General features: G+C 42.4%; 1 protein-coding gene across 2 annotated transcripts in view; it reads right to left on the minus strand.

Moving 5' to 3' along the window:
* AOAH (acyloxyacyl hydrolase) overlaps window positions 1-16,428 on the minus strand; it is a 228,126-nt gene that overhangs the window by 182,721 nt on the left and 28,977 nt on the right. For both annotated transcript variants that reach the window (XM_063115109.1, XM_063115108.1), the window contains one exon: window positions 9,905-9,971. In XM_063115109.1, coding sequence (XP_062971179.1) covers window positions 9,905-9,971 — 67 coding nt within the window. The remainder of the gene's footprint in view (window positions 1-9,904; window positions 9,972-16,428) is intronic.

Below are 16,428 nucleotides of genomic sequence, written 5' to 3' on the forward strand. Positions count from 1 at the left end.
ACTATGAATTTAGTCATGTCTAGAAATTTTGTAATTATCTTGTGAATAACACAATCATATTGCCTTGTATTTTTGATGCCCAAAAAAGCCTTAATTACATTTAAGGTGTACCATAATTGTCATAAATTCTATTTTGCACTTTTCTTCTTAAAATGTTAGTAGGTTAGGCCTCTCCTGATTTCTGAGAGCTCCTGAGCTTGGGAACACAAGAATTTGTGATTTTGAGAGAAAAGCAAACATACCACGAAGCAAGGTGAGACAGAGACAAGGGTCAGGTTTGCTGGGGCAGGAGAACAACGGTGCTCTGGACTAGACATTGGGGCCCAGCACATGGTCCCTGGCTAGGGTCCAGCTGGCCCTGAAGTAGCCACTCCCTGTATGACCCAGATTCTTGGGGATGGCCTAAGTTCTTAGGTGTTCTATTTCATTGCAACATCCTGTGGCTCTGCCTGGGGGCAGGAAGTGCAATTTTTGCATAATTAGTTCACGGATCATTGAGAACTGATGGCTGTGATGTAAGTAGGAGGGCTGCCCTCTGGGTTAGCTAGTACATTTAATATTGGAAGGCTGATATTAAGGTAAAACTAAACCATGAAGTTGTTGGTGTCAGGGCCTACATCCGCCTAGAGCTGTCATCGGATTGCTTAAAACAAGCTGTAAGAACAACACACATATGAGAAATTCTTATGAGCACACAACTTATATGGGTCCTGGAAAATTACAAACAAACAAAACACATGACAATGGGGGAATGTTTACTACATCCAACTTTCTTCAAAGTAGCCCACATCGTGCTAATGAGAATTAGTGTCTTAGGAAGAAAAAGATTACTTCCCTGGCTCTACCCCAACACAGGTGTGCATGCCTCTGTTGGTGACTTGCCAGCCCATTCTTTAACATCCACCCCACGCCCCCATCTCTTGTGTAGTTCCTGTGTTGTATGGTTGGCACCTGCAGTACTCAGTACCATGTTGTGTTCTCTTGGATTCTCATGTGTCACTGGCTCTCACACTCACTAATAGATCTGCAACATAATCAGTGCCACTTTAGACAAGCCTAAGAACAAAATGGTGCCACCCACCTCCTCCCCTCCCCTCCCCACTTCCCTTTACAAGAAGCCTCCTGACTTAAACAGAAACCCCTTTTGCTTCTGCAAGGATGCAGTTCTCTACTCCAGTCCATATTAGCATAATGACCCTCCTTGATGGTATCAGCCAGCCCTTGGCACACTATATAAGCTCTACCACCCTTACAGCTGGTGCTGTCCCCATTTTCAGGGCAGCCCCAGACTGTTCCCCACTTTGAGCGCAGCCCAGTAGATTCTTTTTCTTTAATAAAGCTTGAATGGTACCCAGCATCTCAGCTCACTTTCTTTCATTATGATGCCGAAACCCGGGAAGGGTTTTGGCCAACATTGGGGATGATCCCCTCTCTCTTGGGGTGATTGTGCCTTGGCTGCCCTTCCTGGACCTGCTGGAACGGGGTACACTCGGGACTCTCTACCTTTGCCATTTCAGACCAACACATTCAACACCAGCCTTCACTCAGGGTGAGTCAGTGGGTCTGTCCTGCCTACTTCTACAGTTCCCCCGACTACTCTACAATTCAGGTTTCTACGAAGCCCAGGCATGGCTGAGGGAACTCTTCTCATGTGCCCCATCTACTGGAGGATGCTCCTCTAGCTTGTTGGTGGCTTTTCTCTCAAAAAGAAGGTGGGCACCAAAGGGGACACCCTTTGTTGGCACTGTTCTTCTGCCAGGACTGACTGCCCTTTCTCACCCTCTACATGGGATCCTCATGATCCAAACCTCCATGCTCTATGCCCTTGGGCCATCTCTTGGCCAATTTCTTGGCCTCCAAGGAGACATTAAGCCTAAACATTTTGTTTTCTACTGTACTCTGCACTCTATGCCTCTGGGCCGTCTCCTGGCCAATTTCTCAGCCTCCAGGGAGACATTAAAACTCAAATGCCTCATTACAATGGATCCCAGTGGCCACAAGATGTCACTCAGTTTAGACACTCACCGAAATGGCAAAAGCTGTAGAGATTCCTTGTTCAGGCCTTTTCCTATCTCTGAACGTGTTCTTCTCTCTGTCAAAACTGTCCTGTGTCTCAAATTCTCCTAGCTCATGCTTGACCTCTCCTTCCAGACTCAGATCAATCTTCTGATCCATCAGCCCTCCACGTTTCTCTCTCTTCCTCACACCTGGCCTCCAGATGGTCATCTTCAGCCCAACTCCTCCCCTTCCCCCCCTTCATCAGGTAACAACCTCGCCTCAGCTCTGGCTTTTTATAAACCTTCCGTGAAGTGGCTGGCATGGAAGGAATTGTCTGAGTCCATGTACAGGGAGCAGTCTGGATGGTGGCTCAGGTACATGCTCAAAATAGTAGGTGGCATGTGGGAGCCATTGCTGGTCCTTGCACGGACCCAAATTGGAACTACCAGGCTGGCCAAGGGGATTAGGATCTCCAGGATAATATGATCACACACCTACTTATGGCTTCCAAAAGGCTACTCACAAGTCAGTCAATTATGACAAGCTTAGAGAAATCACACAGAGATCCACTGAAAATCCCAGCGAGTTCCTAACTTGCCTCTCTGAGGCTTTACATGAATACACATGTATAGACCCAAACTCCCCTGCAGGCATGGCCCTCTTACACTCTCATTTCATTACCCAATCAGCCCCTGATATTCAAAAAACTATAAAAGAGATCAGGCCAAATACCAGCTCCTGGCTAATGACATCTAAGTCTCACATACTCCAAAGCTGGCTGCCTCTAAGGGCAAGTCATGCTAGAACTGCTTCAAATGCTGTCAACTGGGCCACTTGACATGGGCCTGTCATAACCTGCCCTCACTGCAAATTGCCAGGTCACTGGGGGATTGACTGTGCCACTCACCAGAGAGGGAGTGGCCCATTCCCCAACCTACAGCATTTGGCTTCATGGCCATCTCTACTGGAGCTTCTAGGCTTTGTCCAGGAGGAGGACTGATGATGCCCAGGGCCTGAGGCCCCCATAGAGATCACCACACATGAGCCCAGGGTAACTTGCCTCATAGCAGGTAAGCCAATCTCTTTTGTCATCAAAACAGGGGCCATTTACTTTACCCTTCCTAAGTATGCAGGACAAACAACCCCATCCTCTATCACAATAGTAGGGGTAATGGGATCAGAATACCACCAAGGGATCACTCAGCCCCTTTCCTGCACCCTACAATACATCCAACTCACTCACAAATTTTTAAAAATGCCTCAATACCCAGCCCCCTTACTGGGATAGGACACTCTTTTCAAATTCAAAAGCTACTGTTACCCTACACACTTTAACTCCAGCTACAATACTCCTGTTACAGGCCGCCCCAGACCTGGCCCCTGAGCCTTCCACCTTGCCCTCCCCTTTGGACAAGGTTAATCCCTAGTATAGGATGCTACTTCTCCCTCCATTGCTATGCACCATTCCCCTATCCTAGTTAAGTTGTGGAACCCCTCTTTGTTCCCTAATGTCCCACAGTATCCAATCGCTAACAAACACCTAATAGGCTTAAAACCCGTTGTACACAAACTCCTTTCTTATCTCTCACAGCCTACCCACTCACCTTTCAATACACCCATCCTTCCAGTTATAAAGCCTAAGGGCTCATACCATTTAGTATAGGATTAATCCTGACACGTGCAGTTCCCAACAACTTACCTGGGCAGTACTGCCTCGGGGGTTTTAGGATATACCCCACTTTCCAGCCAGGGCTTAGCTCAAGACTTACCTGAACTTCCCCCAACCTCTAGCACTTTAATACAATATGTGGATGACCTCCTCCTTTGTAGCCCCTCTTGTGAGGATTCACAGGCCCACACTGTTGCTCTCCTTAATGTCCTGGCCTCCAAGGGATATCGAGTGACCCCCCCCAGTTTCTTCTCCTTCAGTTCAAGAGTCTACTTTCTGAACTCCCTACTCCTACCACAAAGGGTGAAATCCTTTCTTTCCTGGGGCTTGCAGGGCATCTTTGCCTATCGATTCCTAACTTTGGCGTGCTAGCATAGCCACTTTATGGGGCAGCCAAATGAGGTCCTGCCATTCATTTAGATCCCACAAAGCTCATTCATTCTCCCTTCCAGCAATTAAAAGCTGCTCTCCTTGCAGCCCCAGCTCTGTCTCTCCCAAACCTATCTCATCCTTTTATCCTATATGTCACTGAAACCCAAGGACAGGCGGTCAGGGTTTTGGGACAAGAGGCAGGAGATATTTTCTCCCCAGTTACAAACCTCTCTAAACAACTAAACACCACAGCTCGAGAATGGGCCCCTGTTTACGGTCTTTGGCAGCAGCTTCCCTTTTAGCATAAGAAAGCTCTAATCTAATTTTTAAACAACAAACAGTCAAGACCCTCTCAGCCATAAGGCCAAGTCAATTCTCTCCCTTTCCCACCTACAACTTATTCACCTTACTTTCATTGAAAACTCCTAGTTCTCCTTGAAACTTCACCCTCCTTTAAAATCCAGCCACTCTCATCCCAAAACACTCATGACCCTTAGAACACAATTGCATGGAGGCTTTAGACCTCTTTCTCAGTCCCTTTCCACACATCTCCCCACATCCCATTATGCAGTTCATAGATGGGAGCACCACCTCCACACCTGCTCCCCCAGGCAGGTTGTGCCACAGTAAATCTAACACAAGCTACTGAGGCTGCACAACTCCCAGAGGAGGTTGGGGTTATACACTGCAGAGGACACCAAACCTCCAACGACCCCATAGCCCAGGAAAACAAACTGGTGGATCTAACCGCAAAACAGGCTGCTCAATCACCAGGCACCCACTCTTCCTCTCCTGCTGAGGTCCTTCTCATGGCCCCTACACCCTTATCCCAATACACACCCTGAGAAATACAACATTTCCAATAGTTGGGGGCACAGAGGACGGACAACTGGTATACTCTCTCCAGTCGCTATGTCCTCCCTACTACACAAGCTGAGCAAATCCTTTTAGATTTTCATAATTCAGTTCATATAGGCTATGAACTCCTACTACATCTTCCTCAGCCCTTATATTAGTCTCCCCACAAAAGGACACACTATCTTCTAACATTAGTAGATACCTTTTCAGGTTGGATTGAGGCTTTTCCCTGTACCTCAGAGGATGCTACAGCAGTAACGCATGCTCTCACCTCAGAAATCATCCCTCATTTTGGCCTCCCCTCCGGTCACTCACTCGCCTACAGGTTGCCCCTGCAAACCTACAGGCCTCAGCCCCCCTCAAACTTATGTACGGTAGGCCCTTCACTCTCACCCCTCTCCCTCCCAGCTCATCACCTTTAGGCCAGTATCTCCCTACTCTTTTGCTCATTAGGGATCTTCTTAAGGAACAGGACAACCTTCTATTACCTTGTCCTTTCTGCACCACCCTCTCAGATTTTAAAGTGAGCCCGGGACAGCAGGTGTATATTAAAACCCAAATCCCAAAGCCTCTCTCGCCATGCTGGGCAGGGCCTTATACAGTACTTCTCGCCACCCCCATGGCAGTAAAGGTACGAGGAAAGGCCCCTTGGTATCACTTATCCTTGGTAAAACTAGCACCTGAGACTTTACCCAAAGAATCTGTTAACACCAAGCCAGAGGGGTCCCCCTGCTCAACCCTCAACCCACATCTCCTCACACTTCGTCCATTTTAGGCCCCACAAAACTAAAAATCTCCAGGACCTTTGCTCTTCCCCCAATCCCAAAAGAAGGATGATCTTTCACCCAGCGATTATCCTCTCACTCTTTTAGGCCCACTTCACGTCCTTCACACAAAAGCTACTATTATACTATCTGTTCTAGCACTTGCTACAGGATTGGCAGCAGCTGCCCCAAAGGAGTGTAACATTGCAGGAAGATTTCTCCTGCACTCCTTTACCTCCTATCAGTAGGATGCTTCTCAGCAATTTCACTGTGGCGATGTGCCCTCTAAATTCTTTTGGCTCCCTAACCCTTTGCATCCTTCCTGTGTTTTTCCTCCTATCTCAATGTTCCCCCTTACCTGGAACATGGAAGTTCCAGGTTTGCAGGGACAATGCAGTCCTCAGCGAATAAGACTGGTCCCCGAGTGACTCATCTGTCTCCTACTTCGTGAGAAACTTTCTGTGGTCACCCCCTCCCTGTCGATGCAGCCCATAGTGTTTTCACAAAGGTCTGTTCACTTTCCTCTAATCTCACCTCAGTGGGGACTGTCAGCGTTGTGCGGGGCCTGCCCACGCTATGCTTCACTAACACCAAATGCTACCACTCACTTACCCCCTCCTCATCCATGCCCTAAAACCAGAATATATTTCCTTTGTAAAACTACATTATCCTGTTGCCTGGCCCCCAAATGCGATTTGTTGCATATTCTTTTGGCTCGTCCCTGACATCAGCCTCTAGACAGATGGAGAGATGGAGGCAGGACTGGGAGTAACTTCTGCCCCCTCTCAGGAAGTGCCCCCTGCTCCCATAGGGCACTAATTGTACCTTTTAATTGGGGCAGGGATCCTTCCTGAAACTGGAACTGGCATAGCAGGCCCTGCTACTGCCTCTCAATTCTATCAAAAACTCTCAGAAGAACTAAGCATAGATAGCATCTCCTCCCTCCAGTGACAGTCACATCACTCATGACAGTTACTTTACAGAACTGTCGGGCCCTTTATTTTACTTCCTTACAGCTGAGAAGGGAGGCACCTGCCTCTTCTTGGGGGAGGAAGAATGCTGTTATTACATAAATGAGTCCAGGGTGATCCAAGACAACTTAAACCATTTCACTAAACCCTTGGATACCCTGGCTTATGCCCCTACTAGGACCCCTAACTGTGTGTGCCTCATCCTACTTTTTGGCCCCTGTCTCTTTTGGTGTTTCTCTAATTTCTGGCAGGAACATATACAGGCTGTCACCAACCAAAAGGTCACCAAATTGTTCCTGTGAGGAGGACATCAGCCCCTCAGAATCAGTGGCCCTTCCCCAGAGGAATACAGCCTCCCCACATGAAACCAATACCCCGCCACCTAATTGTTTTATTTTTTCCATATCTTCACCTATCTCCAGCAGGAATTACTTTCAGAAGAATGAGACCTCCGCCCTTTTTCCTATACTTAAAAGGCAGGAATGATAGATCTGCACATAACCAGTGCCATCTTAGACAAGCCCAAGTACAAAATGGCTCCACCCACCTCCTCCCCTCCACTCCTCCCTCCCCTTTATGAAAAGCCTCCTCACTTAAACAGAAACTGCTTTTGCTTCCACAAGGATGCAGTTGTCCACCCCGATCCACATTAGCATAATGCCCCTCCTTGATGGTATCAGCCAACCCTTGATGCACTGTATAAGCTCTCCCACCCCCACACCTGGTGCTGTCCTCCATTTTCAGGGCAGCCCCAGGCTGTTCCCCACTTTGAGCACAGCCCGGTAGATTCTTTTCCTTTAATAAAGCTTGAATGGTACCCGGAGTCTCGGCTCACTTTCTTTCACTCACTGCTTCACAGACGACTGCAGAGGAGCGACTGGCCGATCCCCCTAGAGCACTTCACTTTTACTCCCAGCACGTTGCTCTTGGTAGCTGCTCTCTGGCACCCCCTTTTGGACATCTGCTTGTACTGCCCTCTTTGGCTTCTGACTTTTCACCTTTCTTGTCTGTTCCCTGATCTAGGCCCACCAAGGACCTTTGGCTAAGCCAGCACCCTTATCCCCTCACACCCTTGTGACAGCACCTGCCTCATACTAGATATATAAATAGATTGATTGAAAGGTTAAAACTGTTTTTTTTTTTTTCTGTTTCAATGCTTTTAAATAACTTTCTTTGGAATAGTCTAGTCATAGCTCATCTATAGTCATAATTTTGTTCTTTTAAATAATTCATTAGTTCAACAAACATTTATTGAAGATATTTTGGCTCAGGTGTTGCACCTGGTCCTGGAAATACAAAGCTCTCTCCTTCCTTCCTTCCCTCCTTTTATAAAGTCAGAATTCAGAATTTTACTAAGTTCCTGGAGATACAAAAATGGATAACATGTAGTCCTAGCCCTTAAAGGCTTTTCATCTAGTTAGCAACTCAGGAAAATAAATGGATAATTGAATTACAAACAGGCATGGTAAGTGCCACGCTAGGGGCTTACACAGAGTACTAGGAGAGCGTGTGTGTGTATGCACATGCATGTGTGTGAGAGTGTGTATGTGTGTGCCTGTGTGTACATATCTGTGTGTACACGTGTTTGTGTGCATATGTGCCTGTTTACCTGCGTGTGGTGGGGGTGAGGATGACTTATTTGGGGGGAGGGTCAGGAGAGCTTCCAGAGGAAGTGACCCTGGAGCTGAGGTCCAAAGGAGTAGGATTTGTCTGGGGCTAAAGGTGTTGGATGTGCCAAGTACAGTGAACGTCTCATGCAAGGGTCCTGAGGCAAAAACTTCCCAGTGTGTAGGGAGAACCACAAGTGGTTTAAAGAGGGGCATGCTGTGGAGTAGCAAGGGAGGAGTCTGGAGATGCCCTCAGGGACCTGTGTATGGAGCTAGGAATCCTGAAAAGATTGTAAAGACTTTGAAGACTTTTATGTAAGGGAGTACCATAATTAGGGTTGCATTAAAAAGATAATAGTCTAGCTATAATGTAGATTATGGAATTGCAGGGTGAGGGGCAAGCCTGCAGGCCTGGGGTCCAGTTAGGAGGCAGTGTCAATGATAAAGGTATTAGCTAAGAAGACAGGGTCCCTGCCTCCCAAACACTCACAGGCCAGGGCCCATGATAAATCATTTACCATGGTGGAGTGAGGTCAGTATTCACAGAGGCAGATACACAGCATGGCAGATCTCTAGTTATCTCCCTGGCCTGTGACCTTAAGTTCCTTCTGTCTTTAAGATTCTGCAGCTCCAGGCTACTCCGTTGTGGAGGGTGATGCTGTCCTCTGAACATTGCTGCTCTAAGGCTGATGGCACATTGAGAGGAACCACGCAGGAATGTTCACAGGAGCACTGTTCACAAGAGCAAAGCCAGAAAACAACCCAAACATGAATGATTTATGTGCAATAATAAATTATAATATATTTATAATAATAATAAATATATTTATAATAATTTATATTTTATATGTAATAAAACTACAGAAAAAAATTTTATAAATTTTTTTATAGAAAGCAAGAAAGAAATGAACGTGGAATTTTGGATGATACTCACTTGGGTGGGGAAAAGTACGAGAATAAAAGAGAGGCACCATATGGCTAAACTAAGTTACTGTCAAGGTCCTAGACTTGGTTTTGGGTGGTGGTTTGGAGAGCTTATTACATTATTCAAAGTAACTGAGTAAATAACTAAATAATAAATATAAGAAGAGCACGCATGGATTGCTGATGACAAAGTGCCGTGAGCAGAGGAATATGGTCCAATCCAGTGCCCTGAGCTAAAAAAGAAAAGAAGATAAAAAGAAACAAGCAGACAGATGAGGCTAATGTGTTCATGATGGAGACAAGGGCGGCAAATGGGAGAAGGGAGAGAGCCGGGAAACCAGCCAGTGGACAGGAGGAGAGGAGACCCTGAGAAGCCAGGCGGGGGGGGGGGAGGGAAAGGACTGGAGCAGGTCTGGGAGCTCAGGAGAAAGGGCCAGGTGCCTGTGTGCAGGCAATAGGGTATCGTCATTTTGTTGTTGGTATTGTCTGTGAAATTCCTTGTGAAAAGCTCCTGGAGAGGAATTGAGCCAGACTGCCACACTGGAACGGGAAACTTTGTCATTTGACAGAGAAACCAAGTCAGGTTTCAGTTTTCCACTATTAACAAGAAATGGAACAACAGCTCAAGCCCTTGTCGAGTAAGTAGGTCAAGCTGAAAACAAAGCCCCCTGCCTCCCAGTTTTCTTGTTTCCTCCCATGTCCCAGCAACTGAATCAGATTTAGATGCCATGACATACTCACAGTTTTATGATGTCTGATCCAAACGTGTGAACCACTAAATAGCAGGTGGTTTTCAAGAACAGTTTTTCTAAGGAAAATAAAGAGGGGCAAATATAATATATTTTTATTATGATGAATTTAACATGAGTTAATAATAATTATCTTTGCTAGGAACTAAAGCCATGTGATTAATTTATGATTAATTAGAGTATTTAATTTTAAGGGATTAGGAGAAATGGTACAGTTAATGTATCCATTAAAGTATCATTTCTGTCTCAGGTTTACATGAATGCCACTTTACTGTACAAGCTAAAGATTGTTAGTTTATTATAAAAACCTAGTTCAATTTTGGGTTTTTATTTTCTTCTTACAGCAGGAAACATCTAAATGTTGGCTAAGATCTCATTTGTTGGCACTGAAAGAAACAGGACTTTCATTAAAGTAAATAATCTGAACTGTAGCTCTGTTAGAAATATTTTTCTCTGATGTTCATTTGGGGGAGAAAACTTCACTTTGGCTACTTAGTTTTTGCTGTTGTTATTCCAGAGAAAAAAGCAGAGCAATGGTTGCAAGTGTTTTTTGTGCTTCCATCTACACAAGAACATAGATGCACTCAACACACATCTACACCCTTTAACAAAATAATCTCCCCCAACCCCTTATGAGAATACAGGAAAGTTTTGTGGATTGATCCATCTACACAATGAAATTTGTTAGCTCTCTGGTCCTGATTCTCCAGTTTGTGAGTATACTCTGGAATTCTGGTAATTTAACCTTGGATATTAACATAGCTAGGGACAGATGAACAGACCTGGGAAGAGATGGTAAGCTGACTGAGGAGAATTTGTCCTGTCATAATGTATCTCAAACTGGGGGATCCAGGCCTTGTTTGGAGGGCACAGTGATGAAACAACATGATCAATATGGGGAACTCTCCCTGGTATTTCAATTTTATGTAATGTTAAATAATATTAATACTATTTTATATTATAATAGACATTCAGCTAAAAAAAGTTGATCTCACAGAAGTAGAGAGAATAGTGTTTACTAGAGACTGGTAAGGGGAGGGGGAGGGACAATACAGAGAGGGTGGTCAATGGGTACAAAATTGTAGCTAGATAGGAAAAATAAGATCTAGTGTTCTATAGCACTGTAGGGAGACTACAGTCAACAACACGTTTCTATATAACTTCAATAACCTAGTAGAGAGGATTTTGAATGTTCCCAGCACAAAGAGATGACAAATGTTTAAGGTGATGGATATGATCATTGCACACTGTATAACTGTACTCACATATCACATTGTACTCCATAAATATACACAATTATCATGGGCCAATTGAGGAAAAATAAATTTAAAAAAAATAATTTTAGAGACAGAATAGATTAGAGGTTACCAAAAACTGGGGAGAAGGAAAAATGAGAAGTTGCTGCTTAATGAGTACAGAATTTATGTTGAGGATGACAACAAAGTTTTGGAAATAAATAGCGGTATGATCACACAGCACTGTGAATGTAATTAATTCCATAGAATTGTATGTTTAAAAATGGTTAAAATGGCCAACTTTATGTTACATATATTTTACAAGCATTTAAAAAAAAAAGAAAAGAAAAAGTCCAAAGAAAAAATTAAGTTAGAAGTATATTTTTTTAAAAAAAGATCTATTCAATTGACTAAAAAAAAAAAAGCATGAGATTTGAAACACATTGTGCTCTTGAAGTGAGCAATTAAAAAGGTATCCCCACATTAGTACTGACCTTACAGAAACAGAGAATTATAAAGGAATACTATGAACAGCTGCATTATTGCCATGGAAAAATTCCTAGAAGGACACTAAATGCTAAAACTGACTCAAGAATTAGACAATTTTAATAGACATATAACAGGTAAAGAGATTGAATTAGTAATTAAAAACTTGCAAAGAAAAGCCCAGGACCAGATGACTTCACTGGTGAATCTACCAAACACTTAAAGAAAAATTAATACCAATTTGTCAAAAACTCTCCTCAAAAAATGGAAGAGGAGGAACCATTTCTTAACCTATTCTATAAGGCTAGTGTTACCCTGATACCAAAACCAAAGATATTCCCCTCAGAAGAAAACTACAGACCAAAATCTATTGTAAATATAGTCACAAAGATTCTTAACAAAATACTAGCAAATAAAATCCAACAAATAGAAAAAGAGTTATACATTATGATCAAGTGGGATTTATCTCAGGACAACAGGTTTGTTTGACATCTGAAAATCAATTAATGTTTACATCAATAGAATGAAGGACAAAACTCACATGATCATATCCAATAGATGGCAGAAGATATTTGACAAAATACAGCACCACTTCATGATAGAAACAAACAAACAAAAACAAAAGCAAAAACAAAAAAATAGGAATAAAAGAGAACTTCTTCAACCTGATAAAGTTATGTATAAAAATCCCACAGCTAACATGACACTTAATTGTGAAAGACTGAATAGTTTCCCCCAAGACCAGGAAAAGACAAGAATGTCTGCTCTCACCACTTCTATTCAACATTGTATTAGAGGTTATAGTCAGAAGAATTAGGCAAAAAAAGAAATAAAAGGCACCCACATTGGAAAGAAAGGAGTAAAACTATCTCTACTTTCAGATGACATGATCTTGTACATATAAAATCCTAAGGAATCCATTAAAAACTATAAAAGCTAATAAATGAGTTCAGTAAGGTTGCAAGATACAAGATCAATATGCAAAATCAATTGTATTTCTATACAGCAGAAATGACCAAACCAAAAATGAAAGTAAGAAAACAATTTTATCTACAATAGCATCAAAAAAAATTTAAATAATTAGGAATAAATGTAACAAAAAAAGTGCAAAAGATGTACTCTGAAACTACAAAACATTGTTAAAAGAAGTTAAAAAAAGACCTAAGTAAATGAAAAGACATCCCATGTTCATGGATTGGCAGTCATAATGTTGTTATGATGACCATATTCTCCAAATTGGCCTACATGTTCAATATAATCCCTATAAAAATCCTAGCTAACTTCTGATGAAAGAAAATGCTGTCAGTTTGAGAATCTAAAAATGGAGTCAGGGGGCCATTTTAGCTTGAGCTTCAGGTGTGTCTCATCTGACCACTTGAACTCTTGCAATCAGTCACATCCAAAGACACCCTGCACTTTTAAACTTTTCTAATTAGTCACAAGGATCACAATCTCCTGGCAGAATAATCACCAACATTTGTCAGTCATCTGTCCGCTGACCCATCTGTTGATCTAGCCAAATGTTGTCTCACAGATAATCAATCCCTTACTGCCAAGACCACTTAAAGATGCTAGCACCAATCATGATGTTAGACAAACAATTTTGTAACAACCTCCCCTTCTGATTGGTCTTTTTTCCTTTATAAACACAGTTTCTTTGTTTCTCTTGAGCACTTCTCAAGGTAACTAGAAAGTGCCTCCTGGGCTGCAGTCACTGAAAGTTGGCTCAAAAATAAACTGTTGTTTAAGCTGTGTTTTAGTTTCCTTCCAGGTTTACACTTCTTTGCTGAAGTTTATCAGCTGATTCTAACATTCATAGGGAAATTCAGGGGACTCAGAATAGCCAAAACAATCTTGAAAAAGAACAAAGTTAGAGGACTCACACTTCCTAATTTCAAAACTGACTGCAAAACTACAGTAATGAAGACAGTGTTGAATTAGCATAAGGATAGGCATATGAGCACAGATCAATAAAAGAGAATCCAGAAATAAACCCTAGTCATTTGATTTTTGACAAGGGTGCCAAGACACCCCATCAAAGGGGAATTTAACAAACGGTGCTCGGACAACTGAATAGCCTCATGCAAAATAATGGACCCCTACCTTACTCCATATACAAGAAGTAACTCAGAATAAATCAAAGACCTAAGTGTAAGAGCTAAAACTGTAAAACTCTTAGAAGGAAACACTGGTGCAAATCTTTGTGGTTTGGGGTTAGGCAAGATTTTTTTAGATATAACAATAAAAGCACAACAAATTAAAATAAACAAACTTTTGTGCTTCAAAGGATACCATCAAAAAAGTAAAAAGACAGCCCATAGAATGGGAGAAAAGTTTTGCAAATCATATATCAGATCATTGTCCAGAGCATTATAATATATAAAGAACTCTTATAATTCAATAATAAAAAGACAAATAGCCCAATTAAAAAGTGTGCAAAGGATCTAAATAGACATTTCTCCAAAGAAGATATACATATGTCCAGTAAGCATGTGAAAAGATGCTCAATATCACCAGCTGTCAAGAAAATGTAAACAAAACCAAAATGAGGGACATGAAAATCAACTACAATGTATATTAAGTAAAATAAAATTTTTAAAAAAAGAATTTCAGAAACCAATATTAATTGCAAAATACTTAAAGTATTACTATTAAAGTCAAGGAATAAGACACACACACACACACACACACACAAAAACCCCAAGATGAGATATAACTTTACACCCTCTATGATGTGTTATAATAAAAAAGTGTTATTATAATAACAAGCGTTGGTGAGAATGTAGAGAAATTAGAACCCTCATACACTGCTGGTGGGAATGTAAATGGTGCAGCCACTTTGGTAAACAGTCTGGCAGTTCCTCAAATTATTAAATATCGAGTTGTTATATAATCTATTTCTAGGTTTATACCTGAGAGAACTGACAATGCATGTCCGCACAAAAACTTGTACACAAATACTCATAGCAATATTTTTCATAATAGCCAAGAAGTGGAAACTATTTAAATGTTCATAAACTAATAAACTGACAAACAATATGTGATATATCCGTGCAATAGAACATTATTCAGCCATAAAAAGTGATGAAGTTCTGATACATGCTACAACGTGGAAGAACATCAGAAACATTATGCTAAGAGAAAGAAACCCGTCACAAAAGATGACATGTTGCATGATTCAATTTGTATGAAATGTGAAGATCAGGCAAATTCATAGAGACAGAAAGTAGATTAGTGGCTGCTTAGGGCTGGGGAGGATGGGTGTTTAGGGGGTGACAGCTAAGGGATATGGAGTTTTTTTCTGGTGAAAATCAAATTTCCAAAATTGATCGTGGTGATGGATGTACAACTCTATGCATGTACAAAAAGCTACATTAAACGGGTGAATTGTATGGTATAAAAATGATATCTTAATATAACTGTTTTATAAGAACATATTCCCTCCCCCTTGGGTGTTCCCTTTTAGGGGCACCACTGTGGAGAGGGTCAGGAAGTTCTGATGTCACAGAACTCAGAGGCCACATTCTAGCACCAGCTCACGGCTTCTGACCTCAGGGACGATGCTTCCTTTCTCTGGACTGAAGTTTCCTCTGAAAAATGTGGCAGTGGGATTTGGTCCCCTTCACCACAGCATCTTGTAAGTTCATAGACTTTTGTAAGAGGCATTCAAAATTAAGTGAAGGAGCAAGGCATTTTGGAAGCAAGTTTAAAGTATTGCTAATGTAGAACACTAGCTTGGCCTACAGCAGGGCAATTTAAAAACAAGCATTAGGGTATTTTCTGATAAACTTGCAGTACAGGCTGAAAATCAGAGAAAATTCATCTTCTTTCTGGTAAGATGAGAGTGTGTGTATGTGTGTTTCTTAGAATTCTGTTTTGCTCAAGTCACAGCAAATCCTGCAGGGTTCTCCTGCCCTCCGAGCAGGACGTCTCCTCCCGTGGATTCTGTGACTGTCAGCTTGAGAGGTCCCTAGAGCAGGGGCTGATGGCACATGAGATGGTCCTCCAAGAACTCAACTCTAAGATCCATGCTGCAGAGCAGAAATATGCAAAGTCTCCAGAGAAAGGCAGACACCCCCAGTCAGCCATGATCAGATGGTAGCCTGTTACTGATAAAACTGAAGATTGGCATTAGCACATTGAGAGTAACTTATCTGAAGTAACAATTACACTGTTAAACCCTGCCTGTGACCAAGAAGGTGCAAGAGCATTTAATTTCTGCAGACTCAAAGAGGAGGGACCTAAAACAACACAGGAAAAAAGAAGATGTGGCCACTTAAGGGGCAGTGAGGGTTAGAAAGGAGCAAGCGGACAGTCCTGGTGCGTCAGATGCACGTGCGTGTACAAGTAGCGCCCAGGACATTCCAGTTCCTAGGCCACCTGCACATGCACTGTCATTGCCCTTCTCATCAGAGTCTTTCGAGGGGGTGGTTATTTTTATCCTGATTCTAAGGCAGAACACTGAGTTTAGAGAACTTAAGGTCACAGACATAGTAGGTAGTTCAGCTGAGGTTAAAACCTTTTGTTCCAAAAGCCTGTGTTATTTGTATGTACATTTCAATGTGCTTAGCACACCTTACCTGATGCCTTATTTACTTCAGGTATAGCAAGGTATGTTACACATTAACTATTGATGAGAGACTTGGAGAGTGAGACCAACGGACCACAGAGCTGGTTTTTATAACAACGTATTCTAGGATGCATGTAGGTTTTCAGAGCCTATGGAATGTGAGGAGCGTTGCTTTTCTCCTTTTAAATCTATGTGAATTTTTAACTATCCTATTCCACAGAGATA

The sequence above is a fragment of the Cynocephalus volans genome, chromosome 11 (assembly GCF_027409185.1).
Source record: "Cynocephalus volans isolate mCynVol1 chromosome 11, mCynVol1.pri, whole genome shotgun sequence".
NCBI classification, from domain to species: Eukaryota; Metazoa; Chordata; class Mammalia; order Dermoptera; family Cynocephalidae; genus Cynocephalus; species Cynocephalus volans.